This window comes from Danio rerio, chromosome 11 (genome assembly GCF_052040795.2).
Source record: "Danio rerio strain M-AB ecotype USA chromosome 11, GRCz13ab, whole genome shotgun sequence".
NCBI classification, from domain to species: domain Eukaryota; kingdom Metazoa; phylum Chordata; class Actinopteri; order Cypriniformes; family Danionidae; genus Danio; species Danio rerio.
In genome coordinates this window covers 20,684,919-20,711,275 of record NC_141031.1, presented here as the reverse complement: position 1 = coordinate 20,711,275, position 26,357 = coordinate 20,684,919, and the positions used below count along the sequence as shown (strand labels likewise).

General features: G+C 37.1%; 1 protein-coding gene and 1 long non-coding RNA gene across 23 annotated transcripts in view; both read right to left on the bottom strand.

Annotated features, from left to right (window-relative positions):
- Nucleotides 1-1,556: 1,556 nt before the first annotated feature.
- Nucleotides 1,557-26,357, bottom strand: part of tmcc1b (transmembrane and coiled-coil domain family 1b) — a 45,229-nt gene continuing 20,428 nt past the window's right edge. For 9 of the 22 annotated variants that reach the window (XM_087272613.1, XM_087272615.1, XM_087272614.1 and 6 more), the window contains 4 exon segments: nucleotides 22,802-23,233; nucleotides 7,891-8,384; nucleotides 5,432-5,567; nucleotides 1,557-2,718 (listed from right to left, as the gene is read on the bottom strand). In XM_087272613.1, coding sequence (XP_087128739.1) covers nucleotides 2,404-2,718; nucleotides 5,432-5,567; nucleotides 7,891-8,384; nucleotides 22,802-23,233 — 1,377 coding nt within the window. In that variant the 3' untranslated portion in view covers nucleotides 1,557-2,403. 22 annotated transcript variants of the gene reach the window in all.
- LOC147841756 (uncharacterized) lies at nucleotides 9,956-15,420 on the bottom strand. The gene is made up of 3 exons (XR_015502613.1): nucleotides 13,897-15,420; nucleotides 11,533-13,600; nucleotides 9,956-11,312 (listed from the first exon to the last, which is right to left on the bottom strand). It is a non-coding gene; the product is annotated as an uncharacterized LOC147841756 (long non-coding RNA).

The window sequence follows — 26,357 nt, the reverse complement described above, 5'->3', positions numbered from 1 at the left end:
TTTATTTAATTCACCTACAGCGCATGTCTTTGAAGTGTGGGAGAAACTGGAGAACCCACAGAAAACCCACAACAACACGGGGAGAACATGCAAACACAGAAACACCAACTGACCCAGCCGGAACCAGGAGCCTTCTTGCTGTGAGGCGACAGTGCTAACCACTGAGCCACCGGGTCGCCCCATCATTTTCAATTTCTCATCAAAATGTGATTTACATAATCAGTTTACAGACTTTCAAACCAGCAAAATGTGAAGTAGGAAGTTATTTTTTTTTTGCCATTACGAATTGTTGAATCATTATGTCAAGCAATTAAAGGTCTTGTTAAATGAAAATAAAGATATTTAGATGCTAGTGCTATCCAAAACAGAAGCTTATAGATATATAACACTGAAATAAACAAGTAAAGCTTGTAGTTTGTCACTTCTGCCTAAATAGATCAATGTTATTGTTCACGTCACCTCACACTACAGTTTCACATCACATCATCATAACCAATCAAATGCTCTAGTATGACATGCCCCGCTCCCTTCAAGGCGTTTGATGCACTTGAGCTCAATTACTCTCACTGGCGGAGCGGCGATAAATCAAAATCCTATTAGCTTTTTTTAAAAAGGGGAGGGGCTACTTTGTCCCACCCATCTTTCGGATGAGACGTTAAACTGAGGTCCTGATTCTCTGGTCATTTAAAATCCTATGGCACTTCTTGTAAAGAGTAGGGGTGTAACCCCGGTGTCCTGGCCCTTACGCATGATGGCCTCCTAATCATCCCCATCCACCAAATTGGCTCTATCACTGTCTCTCCACTCCACCTATATCTTGTGTGTGGTGAGCGCACTGGCACTGTTGTCCTGTGGTTGCAGTCGCATCATCCAAGTGGATGCTGCACACTGGTGGTGGAGTGGGGAGACATCCCTCATGATTGTGAAGCACTTTGGGTGTATGGCCATACACAATAAATGCGCAATATAAATGCACACACAACATAACCCTTTCTTCATGTTTCGGTTAAGATTATTTCAAACATTGAATAAAATAAAAGCACATTCCAATGGATCTTTAATATAAGAAAAAGCCCAGCCCTGGTCAATCATCGCTGAAATCATTCATTTCATTCAATAAAGGGCTTAGTCCGTTTATTAATCTGTGGTCACCACAGTGGAATGAACCGCCAATTTATCTAGCACAGGTTTTACACAGCGGATGCCCTTCCAGCTGCAACCCATTACTAGGAAACACCCATACTCTCATTCACACATACACTAAGAACAATTTAGCTTACTCAATTCACCTTCAGCGCATATCTTTGAACTGTGGGGGAAACCGGAGCAACTGGAGGAAAACCCACGCAAACATCGGGAGAACATGCAAACTCCACACAGAAATGCCAACTGACCCAGCCGAGGCTCGAAACAGCAACCTTCTTGCTATGAGGTGACAGCGCTACCCACTGCGCCACCCTTCCTGAAAGCAAAAGAGGTTAATTATGAGATGCATGAATCTGCAATCTCAGTGCAGCATGACTACACATGAGCACAAATATTCAATCACACAGCGGTGCATTTTTAAAACAGCATTTATTAATTTCATTTTAAAAAATAAAAAATAAAACTAAAAAGGACTATTTCATTGTCGCTATAAGAAACAGTACGGAAGCACTGAGAGTCATTGAGCATTTCTAGCTCTTCAAGTATGTTCATTCTGTTCGTATGCCCAGGGACTGTGCCTCTCTGAGGGCACGGGGCCGGAGATGAAGGTGTTTCAGGTCCTCGGCCTATTCAACCCAACTCCAGACGCCTCTTCTCCAACAGAATCCATCCAATCCTTCATTCAGCAACAACTGCATTGAAGTCCAAACAGCAGCAAACGGTTTTGAGTAGGAAGAGTGAAGCCATGAGCACAGGAAATTAATTGAAGTTAAGCACTTAAGAGGAAGAGCGAGACGACGGAGAGAAATTAAAGAAACGGCTTAAAGTTAGGAGGGAAAAGAGCAGTTAATATGGTATTAAAAACGTGGAGAGAGATCTCCATCCAGTGCATGTTAAAACCACTCCAGTCAATTCAAAACAAGACTCAGGAAATTGCATAAATGTATATCCTAACAATAGTTACGAAAACAATGAACGACATGACTTGCATCATTTCCAACAACAAATAAACGGAAACTCAGCAATGCAATTCATGTTGACGGGAGAAAAAAGGATCTTCAAAATGTAAACAAACTCACTCCTTCAGTGAAAAAAAAAAGAGAAAGAGGTTGTAAGATTTTGTCTGTGTCTGCCACTCTTGTGCCGCATCCCTCTGTACTAAGTGCAACTGAGGCAGTGTTAGTCTTCATCTTTGATTCAAAGTCTCCGCCCTCTAGTCCCTTCATAAAACCATAGCAACAGCAGCGCCCCTGCAGGTCATCTAGGGTGCAGCAAAAATCGGTCAACATACTGCGACATGGCTTCCCAATTCCGCCACAGAAAAGCCAACACTAGAACAAGGAGCAATGTGGAAAGCGTGCGGCTGCGTGTTTTCATCAGTGGAACTACACAGTTTGCGACCGTCGAGACGAACACTAGGAGGACCGCCATGACGGCCAGCAGCACGTTGATGAGTTTGCCGAGTAAAGTGCGTGCAGTGGCGTTTTCCAAACCCTCCAACTGAACCACCTGTTGCTGCTGCTGTTGAAGCTCCATCTTAGAGATGCGCGTTTGACAGGCCTCCAGTGCCTCCTGCAGAAAGCAGAGTGAGAAAAGGGTGGTGAGCAAAACCTGAACGTGCTACACCTGTCCTGAAATGTGAAACCAAAACATTTTGTGCGCCTCCTGGTGGCTGGACGTTGTACAGGTCACAAACCCAGCCCTTTACATGTCAACAAAAGAGATGCAAGCCAAACCAAAACTCTTTTCAAAAGATGGTTAAAAACTACTTCTATTTATCCCTTGTGTACTGTTCAAATTGACTACCCTTTTTATTTGTTTGTGACTGCTTTTGCGCCATTGACTTTAATTCCTAACTATAACACGGTTTACTTTTTATGGCCTCACAGTTTTGCAAATGTTTTTATTGCAATTTGACATGCTTTTTACTACAGCACATTGTCTTTTGTGTCCTGATTAACAAATTGTGTTCTGCATCCTGATTGGCTGTAGACCACAGTCAATCAATCTCCTCCGTGCAGTACAGAATGTGTTCAGCTTGCCAAATGTACATAAATCTTTGATCTCTAGCAGTGTGACTCTGCAAGGCTATACTGGATGTTTGCAAGTTTTCTCCTCACCATGTCGACAAAATGTTCTGCACCTGTCAAAGGCACCTGAGGTAGCACCCAAAAGACAGTGGAAGATGCTAACCATCGCACAAAAAGTTGAACTTCTGGACTTGCTAAAGGAAGGTAGAAGTTATGCGGATGTAGGGCGGCATTATGGAAAAAATAAATGAAGATCAAATGGTTTTATTTTTTGGTTTCATTCCATAATACTAGATTTATTTTTTCTACAAAAGGTTTGAACTTTAAGAGTTTTAAACAAGAGAGAAATGTGTGAGAATGTTAATGCCTGTCTGAGAAAAGTGTTTAGTGAGGTGCGAGACTACTTAGCATATTTTAATATTGGGGGCTATTTTTAGAACGTAGCATTCTTGATTGTTGGTGAGGGGAAGAGGTAAAATGTGTCATTGTTATACCCTTTAATTTTAGAGGTAAAATTGTGTAATCTGTTGAAATTCAAAAAATTATAATGCAAGTCACAACGAAAGGGTAGTAAATTTGCCCAGAGTGTATTGTTGAATTAAAAAAAAAAATTTCAAAGCATTTTCCTCAAAATATGTGTCAAAATAACATTTGTCATCAAAAATCATTCTATTTACTGAAACACAGATAAAGTTGTGGCCAAATTCAGACTCAAAATCACCCCAGAGTGAATGTAAACATCCCCAACAGCACACAAGGGTTAAGGTGGTTCTTATTATGTTGATGTAGGTCTACGAAAAACAAATTCTTAAGATAACAAATATGGAAAATACTGACATTTCGAGCTTGGTGTGCAAAGACCTTTAATTATGTACATCATGTATTAGGTCTGTGGGAGTTTTGGCCAACTTTTGATTTGCAGATCCACCTCAAATCAAGTAATCGCCATCAAATGACCTCAAACGTTTTGGCTTTATCTTTAACATGGAAAAAAGTGGAGATCTCATTTACGGTTTATGCTAAAGCCATTTTTACAAGATATGACAAGCAACATGCCACAAGTCATTTAAAAAAAAAATAACGAGTGGTAAAGGAGGCTGCAAGGAGTTCAGATCATACTATTCGAAAAAGATACTAAAATACCAATGAATAACACTGAGCACAAGTGACCACCAAAATGTTTTAAAAAACTAAAAATAGACAGGTATGAATCATGCCTAAAAGAAACATTTTAGAATTGTTATGTAATGATTTACTTTGAACAGCCTGAGGAGATGTTTTTCTTTCAGATGTAGTGGTGACCGTTTGTTTTGTGTAGATGAATTTTTACATTCATTATTCATTCATTTTTCCATGGCATTTTTCCATCCTCTTAAATGGTAATGGCTGCTTCACGAATGATTGCAACTATAGGGCAAAATGCAGAAATCATACACGAATGGCTAATACACAACTTCCATTAAAGTTAATGCAAGACTTGAATGCTAGTAAAGGGTAACAGGGCAGAACATGTACATTTTAGCTGTAATGTAACATTAAATATAAGTGAGTCATATATGGATTTCAAAACTTAATTAGAAGACTAAAAGTTGCCCATCAGATCAATACAAAACAGCTTAATAATAACAGCTAATGTTGTTTACCATCTGAAATCTCAGCATTAGCATTCTCCAGTTTCACTTAAAAGCTACTTGGTACTGGTAAATCACATAGGACTAATGAAAAAACAAAGGATGAAGTTATGTTAGGACAAGGACAATAACTATAATAACCAAGTATGTATTATTTGTATTGATATTCACACAACAATTCCACATAAATGATGATAGATTAATATTATCATTAAAAACAAAATGAAAATAGATAACATGTTAAATAATATAACTAATAAATTGGGAAAAATCATTAAACAGGAATGTTCAGAATGCAAATGTATTCCCTAAAATATTCCTAAGTAAATTGGGAAATATTACCCAAAAACTTTATTTATTTTCCCATAAATATATTTATAGTCCATTTTGAATGTGTGTGTTGAACAGTGTTGTTATTATTTGTTATTCCTAAACAATTAAATCATTTTTATATTTGTGTTTATATTTATTAATTAAATAAAGATGAACATTTATAAAATAATACATTTTCAAAAGCGCTGACTTAGCTTCCTAAATTAAATTTGAGAAAAAAAAACATTATAATAAATTGACAAGAGGGCATGAATACTAAATATGATATATGTTTGTATAACCTGCATGTACCTGTATGTCTCTAGCTCGTTCATAAGACTGGTAAGCGATCTTCTCCTCCATGCTGGCAAGCTCTTGCTTCAAGTTGAGAATCTCATTTTGATGCAGTTCTGTTAAATCATTCAACTGCTCCTCCAGACGCTCACACCTACAATGTGAACATACAAAAACTAGATAAGATAAAACAACAACAAAAAAAGAGAACCTTGAAAGGCTCAAACACCATCCTTTCTGTCTGCTTCTAAGCATGCACACTGAAATAAACCTGCGATATTTTGCATGCATATCCAACTATCTGTCCATCTATAACTAATATATAACTAAAACATTTTTTTCAGATATTTTTATTTATTCAGATAATTATTTTTAAAAGAGTGAAATAAATATATTAAACAAAATTACAAGTATAGAGTAGAACTTTGATAAAAATGTTTTTACGATAAATAAATACGTTTTAATTAACAAGCACAGATAAATATAATAGAGCAAAGATAAAAATGTGTTTTAGAAGAAATAAATGATTAATTGTAAATTCCAAGAGTTAGAACCAACATAAAAATGTGTCATAAGTAAATAAATAAATGAAAAAAACATTTTATTCTAAGTAGCCATTCACACAGAAGTGATGCAGTGCCTCCGTCACCATGTTGCTGTAAAATAAGAGTTTCAACTTGCTACTGTAAACAAAGCTTGTAATGCTAGCTCCGACTCTGAACTCTTGTAATTGGTAGACTGGTTAGGAACTGACATTGATGAGTGGTGCTGCATGTAAAAGCTGAAATTTGTTCACTTTAATTCTTCACACAGCTTTACAACTCGACACAGCCTCTTAAAACTTTGGCGCTAATGTGTGTGGCACGGTAAAAGACGATCATGCATGCCCATTAAGCGAAGCATGTGTTTACATAAAGAAATCTATATAGAAGTAGGACACTGAAATGAAAAAAAGCATTCTGTGTGAATGTCCTGTAACTGTATTCAGATAGAAAGATTAAATAATCAAAAGTCAAACACTGTGTAGTCTCTGTGCTCATAATATACAATTCATCTTTGTTCTACAAGCGTTATCGTTTCTTGTGCCTGAACGGTGTGAACTTAGTTGAAATGTTTACACAGTCACAGGCCTTTAAAACCACAAGAGTTTAAACTGCGATGCCTGGTTGTACATCCTGCCATTACTCTCGTGCATAATACAATGTTGTATGCCAATATTCAACAATTCAATATATTGTTATAATAAACGTACAAAATTGATATTGTAAGCAGGTCAAAACACAGTGAATAATTATTTATTTTCAATCATTCATTTCACATGTTAATTAGGCCTACTACATGCTGAAATATTGACTGAAAATTCTGTGACTATTTATAAGGCCATTGTACGTTAAATGGATAGTTCACCCCAACATTTTAATTTACTCGCCCTCAAGTGGTTTTAAACCTTGATGAGCATCTTACCACAACAATAAGAGATATTTTAATGAAAGTTGAAAACTGGTAATCATGACTTCCGTAATAGGAAAACAAAAACTATGCAAAGTAAATGGTTACAGGTGTTACACTTTCTCACATAAATATCTTTCTATTTGTTCAAAAGAAGAAAGAAACTCAACAAGTAAACAAGCAAAGAGTGAGTAAATGAGTACAATGACAAAATGTTCATTATTGGGTAAACTAACCTTTTACACTGTGCAATAAGGCTCCAATATTCAACAATAATTAATTCACGATAAAAACTAATGCTTAATAATGCATTAAAATCATAGCCATAGCCAGATTATAGAGCATAATCATTTAATTAAACTGAGTTAATAACGAATGCATTTCATTAGTTCTTTTTATTAACTAACATTAACATAATAACTGCAATAAATCTGTCGATCAGTTAATTTTAATTCATTAAAGGTCCTGTGAAGTGCTTTGAAATCTGAATTTTTATTCGATGTTTGATGTAATTTCAACATGAAAAGACAGTGGGACAGTGTGGCTCCTCCCCCTTTTGGTGATGTGAATAAGACCATTGATCCATTTAGGCGGAAGAGACAAATAACAAGCTTTACATGTTTATATCTGTTTTATATCTTCTAAATGTGAATTTTGACACTGTTTGAAGCACACTAGCTAATAGATATCGTAAGAAATAAAATACTGATACTAACATCTAAAAAAATTCATTTTACTTCATGTAACCTTTAACTAATATTTTACTAATGAGACTTTAAAGTGTTATCTACTGTACTGTATAGACTTTTTGTAATTTAATAACTTTAAAACAACTGTTAAATTAAACATTTTTGTAGTATAGGTCGATATCGTCATAAAATCTTTAGCAATTAATTGCAACAAGAACATTATGATACCGTCATAAGCCTAGAATGTTGATGCTGACTGATATATTGTGCAGCCCTACTACATTCCAACACAGACCAACTGCCAGTGCCAGCAGAATTGGTTTCTATAGTAACCTGTACCTGAATCTCTCCTCCTGCAAGGCCTGCATAATATCCGTGTAGTCTCTCTGATAGTGACTCTTCAGGTTATCAAAAGATTCTTCTAGTCGACTCTGGTTATCCTTCAGTTCCTGGATCTCGTGCAGCAGTGTGTCGAAGCCAGAGCCCTGGCCATGCTCCAGTGTGTTACCCTTTGAGCTGGGAGGCCCTCCGGGAGCCCCCGTTGTGCTGTTTGCTCCTGCTGACCCTGATGTAGCGCTGGAGCAGTCGTCCTCACTGCCATATTTCGGGCTCGATTGCAGCTGCCCGGGCCCTGGGGTCCTAGTGCCTGCCACTCCTGTACTTGATACTGGATCATCCCCTTGCTGTTCATCCAGAGAGTCTTTTAGGGCAGGGATGTTTTCTGTACTTCCTAACTTGTTGCGAATTAGAGAGGCAAACTCACGAGGCTTGGACACAACTGCTCCTGCAGCTGAGTGAGTGGCCTGAGAGATACTGGACAGGCCACCGGTAACCTGAGAGAGGAAATAACAGTGCAGTAAATTACTTTCATTAATTGAAATCGTATTTATAATGCTAGGTTCACACCTGAATGCAAAGATAACATGCAGATTATCACTTGACCTAGATTACTCGCAGGATGTTTTTTAGTTTACACAAATTGAATTTCTAGAACTTGCAAGGGAGGCACAATTAAGACAAATTCTGCACATTAGCATTAAACGTGTTGCATTAAAAGTGTTGCATCACGCTTCAATTACACCACCTTTCAGAAATTTGCCTCTATTCATGTGTTTGCATTGACTTTGTATTTAATCTATCCATGCAAATACCTAGTTTACTTTTGGTGAGAGCCCAGCATAAGTCTTCTGTCTGGATTAGCGTTTGTCTTCATATACACTTGTGTGACTTGAAAAATCACTGTTACTTGATGCAGAAAAAGACTGAAATCCTTCCAGAAAGCAAATCTGCTTTTATGCTTGAAATCTGGTCAAATGTACTTGGAAGAAAAATCAGTGGAGACAATGATACCAAAGCTCTGTTTCAAAAGCTAGTGAGCCGCCTACCAGACAACATTTTAAGGCACCATAGGCACGCTTCCAAAACACAGGCAGCAACATTACAAAAGACTGCACTGAATCCCTCTTGAAGAAGACAATTCCAGTAAGCATGGCAACAAGCTCAGAAAAACATACATCATACATCAACATACATACAAAAATATTGTCATTTCATACAAGCATATTTATTTAAAAAAAAATCCCATTTATATGGACTATAATATATTGGGTTACCAGGAGAGTTTAATTCTCTCTTGGGGAAAAATAAAATTCATGTAATCTGATCTAATCAATTCATCAATTTTCTATTGTAGGTTCACAGAGATGCTCCACACGTGACATTCGGATGTGCAAAAAAATCGAGAGGGTGCTCGCTGCAGAGCCATTTGAGGAGAGGTGAGCTCCAGAGAGGGGGAGCATGAGCTGTCGCTCCTCCTCCTGTAAGCTGTTTTAATGCGTACACCAACCCCACCCCTAACCCTACCCCCAGTGACATCACTCGTAGAAGAAGTGCAAAAAAGGTGGAGCTCAAGCTTAAGCTCCCCCTCTCTGGAGCTCACCTCTCCTCAAATGGCTCTGCAGCGAGCACCACTTGAAAAAATCCAATCTTGAAGCAGGTAAGCTAAAGCAGCAGATGCCGAGAAACTTCAGTCAGCTAACTACAGCAATACATTTTAGTTTTAATATAGCGCTTTAGAATGAATACGATCCACGTCCACAATGCCGTTTCACCCAGCATATCTGAACAGATCTCTGTCCACACTACACCACTGAAAACGCACATCACGTGACCACACACACTTGCATGTGCTGCAGCATATGCACGCGTCTGAGCTCCAGGCAGTCAGCGAGTGCTTTAAGCACAAAACACTAGGTGAAGGCTGTGGGCTTTAGACTATTCATCAAGGATCTACGGCTGGATCTCATCTCACTATATTTGTTAAACTTGATATTTAATTTAAACTGTTGTTTATATCTAACAACATATTCAATTAAATTTTTCAATTCAGCTTTATTTGTATAGCGCTTTTACAATGTAGATTGTGTCAAAGCAGCTTCACATAAATGGTCATAGTAACTGGATCAGGGTAGTTCAGTTTTTAGTGTTTAAGTTCAGTTCAGTTTAGCTCAGTTCAGTGTGGTTTGAAGTCATTATTGAGAGTCCAAACACTGAAGAGCAAATTCATAGATGAGTAGCTTTCCAGATCCTGAACCATGCAAGCCAGTGGCGACAGCGGAGAGGGAAAAAAAACTTCACCAATAGGAGAGTGAAGAAAAAAAACCTTGAGAGAACCAGACTCATTTCATATACCCCTACTTTAGTCTTTTAAATCTATTACTCGTTCTCAGTTAACAGGTTTTGGCTGAGCGCAAAGATAAGTCAACATATATAACCACGTACACTGATTCTGCACATTTGACTAATTGCTTGTCTTTATTTCCTATATTGTATAAACCTGTTGTATGTTATACTTTTATAATGGCCATTATTGATTATTTAAACAGATATTCAGCAAAAAATATTTTTCACTGAAAACAAAAGGAGGCAGTTATGTTATAGGCTCTGTTTTGTTATAAATATGCATAGTGAAGATGACGGTCAAATAAAATATGTGGTTGCACCTAATAATAAGGAAAAAGCACCAAAAAGACACCTCTGATTTCAGATGCCTCTATTTCCCCCCATCCACACTGAAATGAAAATGGCCTCTTCAGCGTTTCCAAAATGCTCCGGCACTCAGCAAAGCCAATCAGCAATGTTTAAAAATCCACTAAACATTGCTCAAAATGCAGTGCGTGTAACCTTCTCCATTACTGATTGGAACTGAAGTCTGTAGTTCTACTTTTTGAGTCAGAAGATGAGGTACAATAAAAGTTTCAGGCAAGTAGTATCTGAAACATCAGCACAATTAAAAAACCAGCTGTGTCAAAAGAGAAGTCCATGCAGCATGTGCTTATTTTATTGCTTAGTCTTCATTTATTCATGTAGCGCACTTCTTTATCCTGGCTGAAGTTTATTCAAGGTAAAGAAATGGTCAGTCTGTGAGTTTGTTTATTTCATGGCTTGTTTAAGTTTATTTCATATTTCTTGTTTGTATGAAGGCTAAATGCAAAGGTGAACATTAATTTATTGTACTGTTTAATTTCTAAATTATTATATAGTTTTATAGGACGAGGTTTCATAGACTAAGCAATAGTTTTTGAGAATTTGTATAGACTAAATGGAAGGTCTTGGCAGTTTTTTTAGTCTTTTAAAATATTATATTGGTATCAGCCAAAATTAAGAAATATATTGTAAAATAGATTTTGGCCACATCGTCCAGGCCTAATAGAAATATTTCCCTAAGAAAGGAGACACAAATACAAGGGTGGATTGGCCATCTGGCAATTCTGCCAATGCCAGGAGGGCCGGACCATTTTTTAAATGACTGCCGGTCAGTTTTTTTTTTTTTTTATATATATATTTTTTTTTATTTATTGTTTTTACATGCAGGCAGTTTTTATCTCTTCCAAGATGATAATAGTAATAATAATAAATGTTAAGCATTTGGCCCAATCGGCAACAGCCGGCTGGTTTTGAGATGGGCCGACCCAATCCAACCTAATCTGCGATTACGTGGACACGATTAAAATCTGGCAAGAATGTCAAACAAACAGTAAGTGCAACACAAGCTAATTGTCAGAGATGGACCATAAAAAAAGGAAAGGAGGTGCAGAAAAGCTCAGAGAAAGCAGAAAAAAAGGGGGCAATGCGGTGGCGCAGTGGGTAGCGCTGTCGCCACACAGCAAGAAGGTCGCTGGTTTGAGCCTCAGCTTGGTCAGTTGGTGTTTCTGTGTGAAGTTTGCATGTTCTCCACGTGTTGACGTGGGTTTTCTCTGAATGCTTCGGTTTCCCCCACAGTCCAAAGGCATGCGCTATGGGGTAATTGGGTAAGCTAAAATTGTGTGAATGTGTGTGTATGAGTGTTTCCCAAAACATATGCTGGATAAGTCGGTGGTTCATTTCGCTGTGGTGACCCAAAAATATCTATTAAAAATGGTACTGCTTATATTATTACACCATTTGTACACCAATATAAGTAGTGAATGTGCATGTCCGTGGGTGGGGCTGTGCCAGTGTAGTAATATGGGCTGGTGTGGCCACAGTGCCAGGGCTTAATTTTTGTCCCAGTCCGCCCCTGCACAAATACTACACACAACCATAGGCTTGCCATTACTAGTGCATGTTGCGAGCTCCGTGGATGCATGGTTTTAATTTATCTATATAGAAGTTGAGTTTCATGCACTTCGTAAGATGTTAATCTTGCGTATGAATGCACTGAAAACCTTGCGTTTCAGATGTCATATGCTCCAACACTATTGATACAGTGCTTGTCTAGTAACATAAAAAGTACAGAGCTCTTTACTCAAGAAAAGAAAAGTGCAATGCATCTCGCATATGAGCCTTCCAGTGCGCTAAGGTAGATAAAACTGTATTTTTTATTCACAGTGGTGATATTCATGGATGTGACCACAAGAAAACAACATTAACATTTCCAGACATGCTGTAAAAAGCCATTTAACAGCCACTAGATTTTCTCACAGATTAGCCTATTCTGTTAAGTCATCAGGTAATGTTTTAAGAACTTAAAATATATTGTGTAATGTTTTTTTCAGTGGATATTAAGAGATTATAACTATCAAAAAAATAAAAATAAAATCTAAATGTCATTTTGAAGATCTTGACCATACCACACATCATTATGAATGTAATAAATAAGATGCTTGTTTGTAGCAAAAAAAAATCCTTATTAATGGCCTTTTTACATTTGTGGGTCATCTTGCAAAGGTTTGCAGCCATGTCCCTGTGCCTCTAGTTTAAAGAGAATTGGAACATTTCTACCCCGTTACGTGAATGCACAAAATGAGGAATAGGGTTAAAGGAAAGGGCTAAGACGAACTGGGATTAGATTGGAAAACAGCAAGTTTTGTGAAATTGGACAATAGAAGATTGTAAAATTGTGGCCTGAACAGATGAGTCTCAAATTATGCATCATATTTAAATGTTATGCTCAGAATTTGCTGTTAACAACATGTAAGCATCTAGCCTTGTATAAATGGTTCAGGCTGCTACTTGTATAATGTTGATGAAGATATTTTCATGAGACACTTGGGAGCCCTTAGTACCAACAGAGCATTGTTTAAACTCCACAGCCAGAGTATTGTTACTGACCACGACCATCCCTTCTATGAACATCCTTTAATGCTCCTTCCAGCAGGATAACACAGCTTTTCACAAGACAAAGTCACACCAGGTCCTAAATCTACACCTTTGGGGTGTGCCTGGAATGGGAAAAAAAAAATTGCACATTTTATCATTTGCAGCCGAACAAAAACCTGTAGCAACTGTATGATTCTTTGCCATCATCTCAATATGGACCAAAATGTTTGCTAAATCTATGTCACAAAGAATAAGGGCAGTTTTAAAAGTGGGGTGTGGTTCAACTTCACACTAACCAGGTACCTAATAAAGTGGCCAGCGAGTGTACATGTTTCACATTCCTTTGGCATTGACACTGACTCAGCAGGAGCTGTGGGTGTCTGGAACTGACTCATCTTCTCAGACTAGTTAACTAAGACCATTACAATGGCTTGTTGATCGCCTCAGATGTATCATTGGAGCATCCGCCCTATACCACCACCACCATGAATAACAGCAGAATTTATTCATTGTCTCTAGAGTTATAAGGTTATCAAAAGCCAGTGGGATATGTATATTAGAATTTTCATATTTGTACATTTTCAGTATGCAAAATCTTGAACACAACTCAAGCAGTTACATGCAAAGCAAAGGATGATCATTTAAAATCATACCCGTTATAATATCAGCTCAAAATATTAAACATGTCTGAAAGAAATAATCACTGACAGAAGTAGTAGTCTACAACCCACCATTTGAAATCTGCAGGCTCTGACTTTTGAAAACTTTTTTGAGTTGACCACACAAGACAGCCAATTGCAGCAAAAATATGGGCACAAGCAAAGTCCCTTTCAAAGAAAGTCTGTTCAGTCAGCAGCCATATTTGCAACACCAAGACCAAGCAATTCACCCAAGACCAAATGAATCTAAATGAATATGGGAAATCCTGAAATCTCACTATTAAATGACAAATTTCAAATCTGCTACAAAATCTGAAGAGACCTGCCTCATTTTTGTTGTTGCTTGAGCCCTAATTATATATAAATCGTGTTAAAAATGCTACTGTGCATGAGCAAAGATTAGCACGACACCAATCTCCTTAAAAGGGTGGTTCAGAATGCAATTTTAAGGCTTGGTTGTGTTAATAAGATGCAAAGCAATGTGTGCTCATGTTGAAGGAAATCATGTTATTTTTTCAAAAATCTCACTTTGATTATAATCAGCTACCCTGCTAACATGAAAACAACTGATATATTTCCTAGTTCCTCTGAAAGGCCCGCCCTCAAGTGACTCTGAAGTGACATCTGTCATAATGTGCTGCGATTCGCGGCTCGACTCCATGTCACGCCCGCACAGGCACGCGCGTGCTTGCGTAAACGGTCAGTCAACCTCATGCCCGCTCTCTAAAATAACATCTGACAAGTGTCTGTAACGAGTTAAAAAAGAGGAGCGGCTCCTTTAAGAGAGTTTTTCATTGTGTGTGTGTGTTTGTGTGTCTGTCTGTGTGTGTGACACGAGAAGCGCATGTCCGTGGGACCGGTATTTATTTTTCTTTTCCTCTGATGCTCGGATTATTTTCTGTAATATACAGGCACAAGATGTGGGATGGAACCTGTGTGAGCCTTTATTTATTTTTTTGCTGCTACATGGGTTAGGAGAGCTTTCCTGTATTTTTTTTAACTCAACGCGTTACACAAGGTCTTTCACATATATCCGGAATACGCATGTGTAAGTAATATGAATCATCCACATATCTTTTGCGACTTCATTATCTGAGATGTAAAACTCATGGAAAGCTGCCTATAGAGAAACAATGCAAAGTTGCGCACACACATAGAGAGGCTGCACGCACCGGTGAAATGTGTGCATGTGTGTGTGTGTGTGTGTTTACAGCAGTTTGACTGACAAATATGAATTTGTAGCTAAATCGTTTGCGGTGCAAAACAGTATTTCTCGTTGTTTACATCGTTGCTGCAGCATATCGTTAACGCAAGACACTGTACATGTCATGATCAATTTTAACAAATAAAAACACTTACTGGTTTAAGTTCACAGCTCCTTCTTTGAGGGGAGTTTAACTGAATCCAGCACTGAACTGGGAGAGATTCTGGAGCTGTGTTTTGTCAAATCATGCTTGCTATGTATTTTATAACTCTCTGGAACATAATTAATATAAAACTAAGTTTTTCTGTCTTTGTGTCGAGTCCTTTGGAAGCCCAAATACAAAAACAGAAAAAGCTCTTTGAAAATAGCAGCGTTTGGATGGAATTTTAGCTCTCTCTACTCTAATGTTTCAGCGCCTCTGGCCACGGCCCTTAGCTGTGCAGTGTGTGTGCGCGGTAAAAGAAAATTTGTGATCTCACAGGCCCGGATGTATTTTTTTGTAGTCCCCAAAATTCATTAATTGTAGGCTTTGCTAAGCTAACTCTGTAAAAACCAAGGTCTCCCTTTGCATTGAACTTTGATCTTTTTACATTCAGAGATGTTGTTTATGTTCACACAGCTACATTACACATCAACTAAAGTTTAAAATATGATATCATAGTGGACCACCCCTTTAATGGCTGTTTCAATTGTAAAAATAGAACGTAGAAGAACATCAAAAAAATCTGAAGCAAAGACTGGAGACAACAATGGAAAGACACGACAATGGAAAGACAACAATGGAAAGACACGAAATGTGCTGGGATGTCTTTTCTTGTGTAAAAATCAACAAGATACATAGTAATCTCCAAATGACAGGGTTTTCCGTAACAACCTCTACCCCAAAGAACCATGCTGATGATTTCACTTTTTTCCCAATCATGGTAAAGCAAGTGAACTGTCTATTAGTGTTGGGTACCGAAACCCTTTGTAACCGGTATGTACCGGATCAAATCAGCATATGAATTTTGGTGCCACTGGTGCTGCGACAAGGACGTAAGAAGCATCAAAGGGTTGCATCAAAGACACACATAGGCGATGTGTCACACCATCTTTAAACAACTTTGAGGAATATATACAGGCGATGTCAGGCGTTTGATATTGTCGCTTAGGGAACGGACACACGCAACGCGCGCAGTACAGCACATTCAGCCTGGTTTTAGGTGAGTGAGAGCGACTCTCTTCAGATCAACACGCATGATTACGTTCATCAAATTTGCTTTAACAAAGCATTCTAAAGCGTATTTTAAAAGCAAGGATTCTTACACAGCAACATGCTTTACAAAAGTTGCGTGTAAGGGTGAAACATGTCAAACCTAATGACACATTTAAGGGCTCAAAAAGGCACTCGGGCACTCGCTCCCTCTGCTTTCGCGGCACTTGCTCTATCTGTGACAGTGCTGTGCGCATAAGTTTCCTGCATTCGTCAGAAGTTGACGGCCACATTGACACAGGTAATAAAAAGATTAAACTTTAGTCATGTTAATCATGTTGTGAAACACTATCAAAATGTCCACTGTTGATGATATTAGACTTCTGTTTTCAATAGCGATTTTAAAACTTTTACTATAGGAAGTCCTCGGCTCTGCAGAGACCATTATCAGAGCTGTGAACCTACACTAGTCTCATGGTTCGGTTCGGTTACGATTATCATGCCATCGATTCGGTTCAATTCGATATTTGGGTGCATCACGGTGTATTGATGGTGCTTTTCATACACAGTTTTATATTTTCTTCACAGCAGCAGTTCTTGTATTCAAATGTATGAATATATTTATATTTATATACTATTTGTAATACAATTTTGTTATTTAATACAGTCAGAAACATAAACTGTACCTTTAAACAACATGAGCATTTAGCAAATAATATAAACAAATATAAATATCCAGCTCACTTTCTGATCCTTGTCTAGTTCCCTTAAGCCTGGTTTATACTTCTGCGTCAGGTGACCGGCGTAACTCACTGCGCAGGCAACGCGCGCAGCTGTGCATTTATACTTCTGCGCGCTGTCTCTGTTGGTTTGGCAGTGAGGTGTAAATCTTCCTCTAGTTTCTAGTGTCTAGTTTCTTCGCTTTTGTTTTGCTCTTCCTGAACACTTCCTGGTTGTACAAGTGACTCAAACTCACTCATTTTGAGGCAGGAACCGGCGGACGTGCAACAACTTTAACTATGAGGTAAACACAAAACAAAACTTTCCATCCGGAGCTCCTTCACGGGACTCCACACTTGTAAACAATCGCTCGCGCCATTTGCGCGGTTCTCTGTCCTGCCCAGACTCGTCAGCGCTACCAAGCCGACCAATCACAGAGCTTGCGCTACGCGTCGTTGCGCTGTGTAATCACAATTTTTGAGAGGTGCACGTCAGCAACGCCGACGGCCACGGCGAAGGGCTATGCATCAGCGCCGTAGCATACGCCGGCATTTGACGCAGAAGTATAAATCAGCCTTTACACCTCTTTGATTGGTCACACCCTCAACAAAAACGGTTGCGATTGACTCTTGCGAGCTGCACTCTTCACAGATGAGTGACACTGATAAGCAGCAGGCGGTAGCGGTGATTAAAGCTGATGCATGATAGACACGGTGGAAAAAACTCTGCAGACACGTGCTCGTTTCTGTATCCAGAAGTAACGCTGTAAAACAGCCGAGAGGAGAAGAAAAGTCACGCCAGCAGGTAAAATGGGCCACTGTGTGTGTGTGTGTGTGTGTGTGTGTGTGTGAGAGTGAGAGAGAGAGAAATGGAGTACTTTCATTCTCTCGATCTCAGTGAAATAGGGGCTTTTGCTGTCAATGTCAGTGAAAGACTGATCCAGCAAACACACACAGTGAAATTGTGCACAGTTTATGAGTTTTAAGTAGTTAGAGTGTTGTAAATACTCACGCTCGCCTCCCTCACAACAGAGCGCATATGAGGTAAATGACGACAGTAATAACCGGTTATGGTTATTACTGAACCGATATCGAATTGTCTGCGTCTGCATCGCGGTGCACCGAAGAAACGATTAATTTTGACACCCCTAACCATTATTAATCAGAAATCTAGTGTAAATAGTTTTACATTAGGAAAAGCAGTATTGAATTTAATAACAGTCGGAAAGTACCAAAGAATAGATGTAACACATTGATCAAATGTAGTTTTCAGTCACACTCATGGAAGTCATATTCAACTCGTTTAGTTTTGCCTTCACTCATTTTTGATTTCCGTCTTCAACACAGGATTTATTTACAACACATTTTTAAACATAATAGTTTAACTAACTCGTTTCTAATATCTACTGTTTTATCTTCCCATGCAGTCAGTGCAGAACATTTTACTAGTTATTCGGCAAGGTATTTGTATTCAGACAAAGTCCCTTTAAGTATTTTATAGTTTTTTATTAAGATTAAAGTGTAATTTAGACTTAATCAGACTTCAGACTTAATCATAAATATTTCTTAAGGAGGCTAATAATACTGACCTTAATTTTTTTTAAAGAAAAAAATGCTTTTATTCAAGAAATAAACAATTAGAAATACAACTTATTATGACTCCAGAATAATTATGTTTTAGGAAACACTGTGAAAATTTTCAGAAACATTATTTTAAATGAATGGGAGGGCAAAATAAATTAACTTCAACTGTAGGCCTGTCTGTTTACAGGTGCAACAATGTGCCTTGATGTACTTGAATGTTAGAAATGTGTTATCCTACATCAGTACAAAGTTACTTTACAAATAAATAAACAAGTAAGATTATTTTGAGTTTAAGTTACTTAATTATCTTATTTATGAAGACTGCAGAGTGATGCATGAAAAAAATGATTTTTTATTTTTTGATACGTGTTAAAATGTGCTCCCAAAAGTACGTGGCCCCTGCCTGTCCCGCCCATACTAGTAAGCTAATGTAATTTCATAATGCAAATCTTAAATTTATGCTAACCAACAAATGATCAAAGGAAATATATTAATGTAATTCAAATATATAAAATATGAATTGAGGTTTACTTTAAACTTAAATTATATTGTTCTATTAAAATTATTTTTTAAAAGATGTTGTCAAATAAGAGATTTTTCTAGAGTCATATACTGTAATTTTGAGGCTAAAAAGTATCGTTCAGGCACTGTATTGGCACCGGTATTGTTTTAAAAGTATCGATTTAGCACTGGTATCGAAAAAACCCAAATGATAGCCAACCCTACTGTCTATGCATATCTATTGACCTTATTCTTCAATGTGGAAGTGCGTGCGTTTTCGCTATTATTTTAGAACTTCAGATTCAGTTGCCTATGGGAGAAATGACTAGGAATAATAAACCGCAGAAAATGGTCAAACAACTTGCTCTACAAAAAAGTGTGTCTATAGCCGCATTTCCACTATCGCGCCTAAAGCGAGCGAGCCAGGGCGAGCCAAGGCCAGTGGCGTTTCCACTGTCACTTCCGGGGCCTAATCGGGCCAAAGCGGGGCTTTCTTGGGGCCAGCGGCCGGCCTTTTTCGGCCCGCCGAATACCTTGGGCCAAAGAGAGCCAGCCGGGGCTTCGGGGCGGAGTGAAAGGAGAGGCGGGCACAGTTTTTCGATCGCACAGGAGTACATGCGCCAAACAAATAAATAAATAAATAAATAAGAGAAAGAAAACATCTGGAACAAATTATAGGCTGGGGTCTTTTTTGCATATGATCGCCCTTATGTTCCTCTTTTAAATGTAAGGTTGTTGCATAAAATGATAGTTTTAATAAGTCAATTTTCTTTGCTGCATCTCTTTGATGTTTCAATAACGCATACTAATCTTTACACCATATTAAAGACACAGCAGACAGTAAAGGATTTCAAGAGGTTTTGTCAAGTTTAATAAGTGTTTTTGCGCGTTTAGATGCCTGTGTATATGTGTGAGACTATATGAATACAACAGAAAGACATTAAACTTTACAAATTTCATGTCCGCTTTTGTAGACTCAAAACAATAGTGTCATATCTAGATAAAATAGCTAAGCTATATTTAAATAATTTAAAGAATTACAAATATCAGATAGGCCTATAATAAAATCACATTAAATAAATAAACCAATATAAAACTAACAAAAGCTATAGCTATAACAATTAGGTACTATATCGAACTGTTTCAAATTAATATTAAACTTTCATTTTTCAAAAGCCTCTTTGAAAAAAAGATTTTCTAAAAAATAAATAAATAAATAAACACCGGAAAATGTTTTAAATATTATTTATTAAGTATTTGGATACGATGATATTAATCAAATCATGCAAACAGAGCATTTTCGGGGTGAGTGAACGCAGAGACTAGGCGACCTTTTTTTCTGTCTTCCAGCTGCGCAGCACTTTTTTGACGGGGAAAACTGCAAGTTCAAAATGTGTTCTGTGTCCTCAAACAAGTGTGTATGTTTTTATATAACGTGGTAAAATTAAAAAAGGAAATTTAAAATACATAAAGAGCTTTATTAGTGCATTGCTGCTGAGCGCAATGAAATATAGGCAATATTTTATAAAGTGCTGCTCTTATGTGCTGAAACACTGAACACTTTCCTTTACTTAAGATATAATAAGCAACATCTTTAAATAAAGGGAATCACCTATAATTCACCTATAATTCACCTGTCATAAAACCTATAGGGAAAAATAATCATGTTTCAGTTCTCTCCGGAGCATTTGGGATGAATGTTGGACAGCGTCTGTCTAGAGGATGTTATAAAATGCATTTTATATCGAGTTATTAACGGATAATTTCATATATGTGGTGTTATATTATGGATGTGTGCGCTCCCTGCGCTGGGTCCCTCCGTTGGTGGCAAGACCACTGGATTTCGATGCCAGTCGGTCGGCGAGTAAATGAATATGATAAATAAAAACACACAGGCATGTGCGTATAGACATGCGTTGTACTGCTGTACAGTAACGTGTCATTTGTTTGTTTTGGTTGTCCTATTTTAATAGTTTCGTGATGATGTGATGGTGTGCTTTATCTGCATGATTCTCACTGAAGTGGGCGTTTGAGTGACGTTCGATTCGGGGGATGTCCTGGGGGCGGGGTTTGCTGACGCGCTGCAAGCTACTAGCCCCACAGTGGAAACGCGACATGATTTCGGCCTCACTGCTCAACCTCCCGTGCGATTAGAATAATATAAAAAGAAAATGTCAGTTTGCATCATCAAGCAAGCAGCATAACAAGTTGTTTTTAACGTCTAAAAATGAATGGAAGTGAACGAGACCAAAAGTCTAAAGCCAAAAAGATTCAAAATGCTGTGCCCGCTCACACGCAAACAATAAGGTGAACAGTCTTTGGGAAAAGTCATGTAGTGCATTCCAGCCTTTAGCGGAATTTAGGCTGTATGCAGCAAGGTAGCTTAATAGGTTTGTGAAGGGACCTAACACAAACATCATCATCATCATCATAACCTAATTAACAACATCAAGGGTTGCTAATCCGGTATTTCAGTAATCTCTTTCAATTAGTATAAAGATCCAAATGTAGCTTTCTGACAAAGTACATGACTGCTCCACAACGCATGTGTCATAAGAATCACTTAAAATCCCTATTTGATCTCACCAAGACAAGCCCACATCTACACCAAACACATTACATTTAGGGCTGGGTGATATGACAAAAATCTCATCTCGCTATTCAAGTCATTTCATATCATAATAACTATATATATATATATATATATATATATATATATATATATATATATATATATATATATATATATATATAAAATGTAAATTCAGCCAAATAATATTTTGTACATGTATTGACTACAGGTATAGGACTATTTCTTTTTCTCAGCAATCTACTCTTTTATACGACCGTAAAAACTGGCTGTGATTTCAATGGTAAAAAACTAAAAATTCTACAGTAAAAATCCATAACCTGGTTAATAGTATGCTTCCTTAATATATAGGGGGAATAACGATAAATTGACTTTCTTGTAATTACCTGCATGGCACGTCACTTTTTATGCGTTTTGTCGACATTGATATGAATCTTTTTAGTTGTTTCTCCATCAGTTATGTACATTAGAGATTTATGTTACATCTAATGTTGATAAAAAATGTTTATTTCATGACTTTATTTTATGCGTGTTACCATACTGGTGTTTAGTAGCTGTGTGAATGACATTGACCACCTTCTATATTCTGATACACTTTTCTGCTTGTTCGAAAAGTTGTTTGTGATGAGCATTGGTTCATTATGCAACTTTCTCATCACCACCTGTATTTGGCTGTGTTAAAGTGTTTATCTGTGTAACAAAAGATGTGTAGATGTTGGTAATTCAAAATACAGACATATTACATGTAAGGGACTATTTTACTGTAAAAACGACAAATTACTTTTACGATTTGTACCGTATTGTTAACGGTGGAGTACTGCCTTTTTTACAGTAAATTTTACATATTTACTTTTTACAGTGTGTGATAATAGTTCTCACTAATAAATACTAAGGACTGTGATAAAAACATATGAAACATTTATCAAACATTAATGATTGCAGATCAAACGTAAAAATGACATGTATTGCTAAATCAAAAGCAAAACGTTAACGTCGCACTTTTAGGATTCAACTTTCTCACAATGCTGTTATTTCTTGTTTCTGTCTGAATCCCCCCAATAGTGTGCAATATTGCTCTCATAACAGTTATGAAAAAGTATTACTGTAAACAATGTATTTTGTAATACCACAAAATAAATGATAGAGCATAACATGAAACGATAGACTTTTTCTACAACATATAGCACAACCCTAGAAGTAAGGAAAGGAGACAGCCTTTACCTTGGCACCCACATCCTTCAGACCCTGGTGCATGTCTCGCAGGACATCTTTGGGCTGGCGTGGTATTCCATTGTGCTCCACCTCTCGGAGCTTGCGATGATAATGCTCCAGCTTCCTCTGCAGCTGCTGGATGGTCTGCGCAGACTTCTGGTTCTTCTTTTCGAACACCTGCTTGATGCGAGTGCTCTGCTGTTTGTCTGCGTTGTTTGCCAGCTTCAAGTACTCGGCTACATTGTCGTCTCTTGCTGTTTGTTCGATTTTGATCTGCTCTGTGAGTTTGAGAATCTTCTGCTGTAGCTGAGCAATGGCCTGCTTTGTGCGCTGAGGATCCAGGGTGCCATCCACTGAATCCACACCGTACTGACCGCCATCTGAGCATGTAGACAGAGCGTTGGGAGACACTGCAGGGCCCGACACCTCCAAACGATCTTGCTGCAAAGGGAAGAGTAAGATTTTGTAGTCACAATATCATGTGTTAAACAAAATGACACACTGTTCAGGATAATGCTGAAAGAATCCCAGCAGGCACACATTATCATAAGACGTTATTAATATTAGGTTAGATTAAGGTCATGACGTCAGCTGACCAAAATTCAATGTCCAGCCAGCATCTAAGGACACTGTTATTTTAACCTTCAATAACGACGTTGATATTTGGTTGATTTTAGGTTGTGTTAGAAAGTGAGTCAATTGATGACAAATACTAACATTTATTTGTCAGGTATGACAACCAAAATCCAATGTCTGGTAGACGTCATAGAGGTAATGTCCACTAAGGCTGGGCGATTAATCGAAAAGTGATCGAAATCGACATTGAGAACCTATAATCAATCTAATTTTTCCAGGTACATTTTTTCAATTACGTTCCCCTACCGCATGTGGAATCACATGACGCTGCCCTTTTCAGACTAATTTATACGTATTATTTTATGATTTATACTTATTATATTATTCTGATACTAAACTTCTGCCAAGTGCATGCGTTCGGTCTGGCGTAGCTTTCATATACCCGCGCACCTCTCAAAAAAATTTTACGACACGTCACAACGACGCACAGCTCAAGCTTTGTGATTGGTCAGTTTGGTAACAGTGGTAAGAGTGGGTGGTTTAAATTAGTTTTTTTTATATGTTTTGATGTGTGTTTTAATAGTTGTTCAGCGCTGATGTTCTACAACTAATTATAGATAATAGATAGAGTGTGTTTACTTCAATTGTTTTAAAATCAACCAAACAAAAATTCAACATTCAAAAATCTGTATTGACTGTAACTTGTCAGTAAATAATGAGGGCAAAAACATACAATAAATAAATAAAATAATCATTCATTAATTATAATAGAGTTAAAATGTTCAATGAATCGAGATTTCAAATCGCCCAGCCCTAACGTCCATACAATGTCAAGCCGTATCATCATTAGACATTGATATTTGGTTGATTTTAAGTCGGACATTGTGCATTGAAGTCAGCTTGACATTGGGTTCTAACGTCAATCCAATTTGTATTTCTTAACCAAATTCAACATCCCCCAACGTTATGGTAAAATGTCAATCTGATGTCATGTTGATGTCCTGTGCCTGCTGGGAATGCTGTGCTGTAATACAAACTATTTGTGCATAGCCAGACCTATATAGTCTAGGCCACAAAATATTTCATAATCAATCTATGATCTAATGTGCAGTTTTTAATTCTCTTATCTGTTGATTTGATAACAGTGAGCTATTGAGCTTTCCTAAACACCAAAAGGTTCCTACAAAATGCTTTCTTTTCTTTCATTTTCTAAACACTGTAGATTTCCGTGCCTGTTTTTTTTTTTTTTTTTAAAGAGCGCAAGACATATTTATACATTGATATATTAATATTAATATATTATATTTCGAGAAACATTTATAACCTTTTGGAGCAGTAAAGTTCTATTTTCTACACGCGTTTCAAAAACACAGTTTTCTTAAAATAAAACAGCATCTTTAGATATAATTTTTTGCTGGAGATACTGTTGTCCTAAAAGTAAAAAAAACTTTACACAAACTTAACGAATGGTATAGCAGAAGATTTTGATGGATTTAAAACCTTGACTTTTGCAAACAGCGATATACCTAGTGATGAAGCTTATTTTCAGAGAATTGACATAAGCAGCAAAACAATTACTTTTACAGTTATAATAAAAAGTTTTGCTTTATTGCTGTATTGTATATACAGAACAAAAAGTAACACATTACAATAAAGTCGCTCATCATTAAAAAATCAACAGTGAGAAAGAAGTTAATATTTCTTACAGTCACTGCGTTAATATCAGTAAAAGTAATACAAAGAAATTTTGTTAGTTATTAAATCATTAGTTATAAAATCCATTTGATAAAAAGATTACAACTTTTAAAACTTTTTTGAAGTTTTTAGCGTAAGTTTAGTTAAATAATCTTATGTTAACTATTGGAGCCTTATTGGGGTGTTAATGTACAACAGCTCTATAAATAATCAATAGAATTTTCAATCAATATTTTAGCACTGAGCAGGCCCATTTAACATGAGAAAATGTTAATGTTTGTACAATTCAACTAACCAATTACACACCACCGCAAATACAATATTAAAACACCACTGCAAATACAATATTAATAATCCTAAAAGGTAAAAAAACAATCTAATTATTCATGATTTTTTAATTGCCACAACAATATCAACACCACCATCACAATATCTTGAATTATAGAACATCGGCTTATGCCTAACCTTAATATAAAGCTGCTTACTGGTAATAACCCAAGTTATCTAAATAAATTATTTTCATGTACAAGAGTGACTCTGTTCCAAAAGAACCAATTATGCACTTAATGATAAAATTATGCACTAAACTGTACTGCACTCTGATGATGACCAAGTCAGATATCAGTCACAAATACATTTTTAAAAAGTAAGACTCTGAACTACATTCTTTAACAAGAATAAAACCATTACCATTAATGTCGGTGCACTTTCAGTACGTTCCATTTTGAAAGACGTGCCACGTTTAAACTACTGTATGTGAGTGACTATACTAGTCTCAGGTGACGTTAACAGTTTGGACCTCTGTACTATGACATAGCCCTCAAAATTCTGAGATAATGCAGGGCATTAACTGATAAAGAATGGCACATTGCACCTCATCATTAATTAAAACTTTTAAAAAAAAGTTACCAATATTAAAGAAAAATAAATGAAGTTTCTTCTTTTGAATGTGCGTTTAAATAACCAAAGAATTTGATCAATACACTTTGATTGTGTGAATTCTTTAGTGCAACCTTGCTAAAAAACTGAACTCTGAACACCTATTGACAGCCAAGTCGAAACCAGATTATCAGTGATATGGCCTTCACTGATCTTAGATAAACAGCTGTGGACAATCCAAGCATCCATCAGAGTCTTTATAAAACTGACTAAGAGAGCCAGCAGCATTGTTTGATCAAGATTTACAAATGATTCATTTGCCAATAAGATCAGATGTTTACTGCCAATGAGGAGTCCCCATTGCAACACAATATACAAAACATGGATAGATTTCCGGTTATGTAGCCACAGGAAA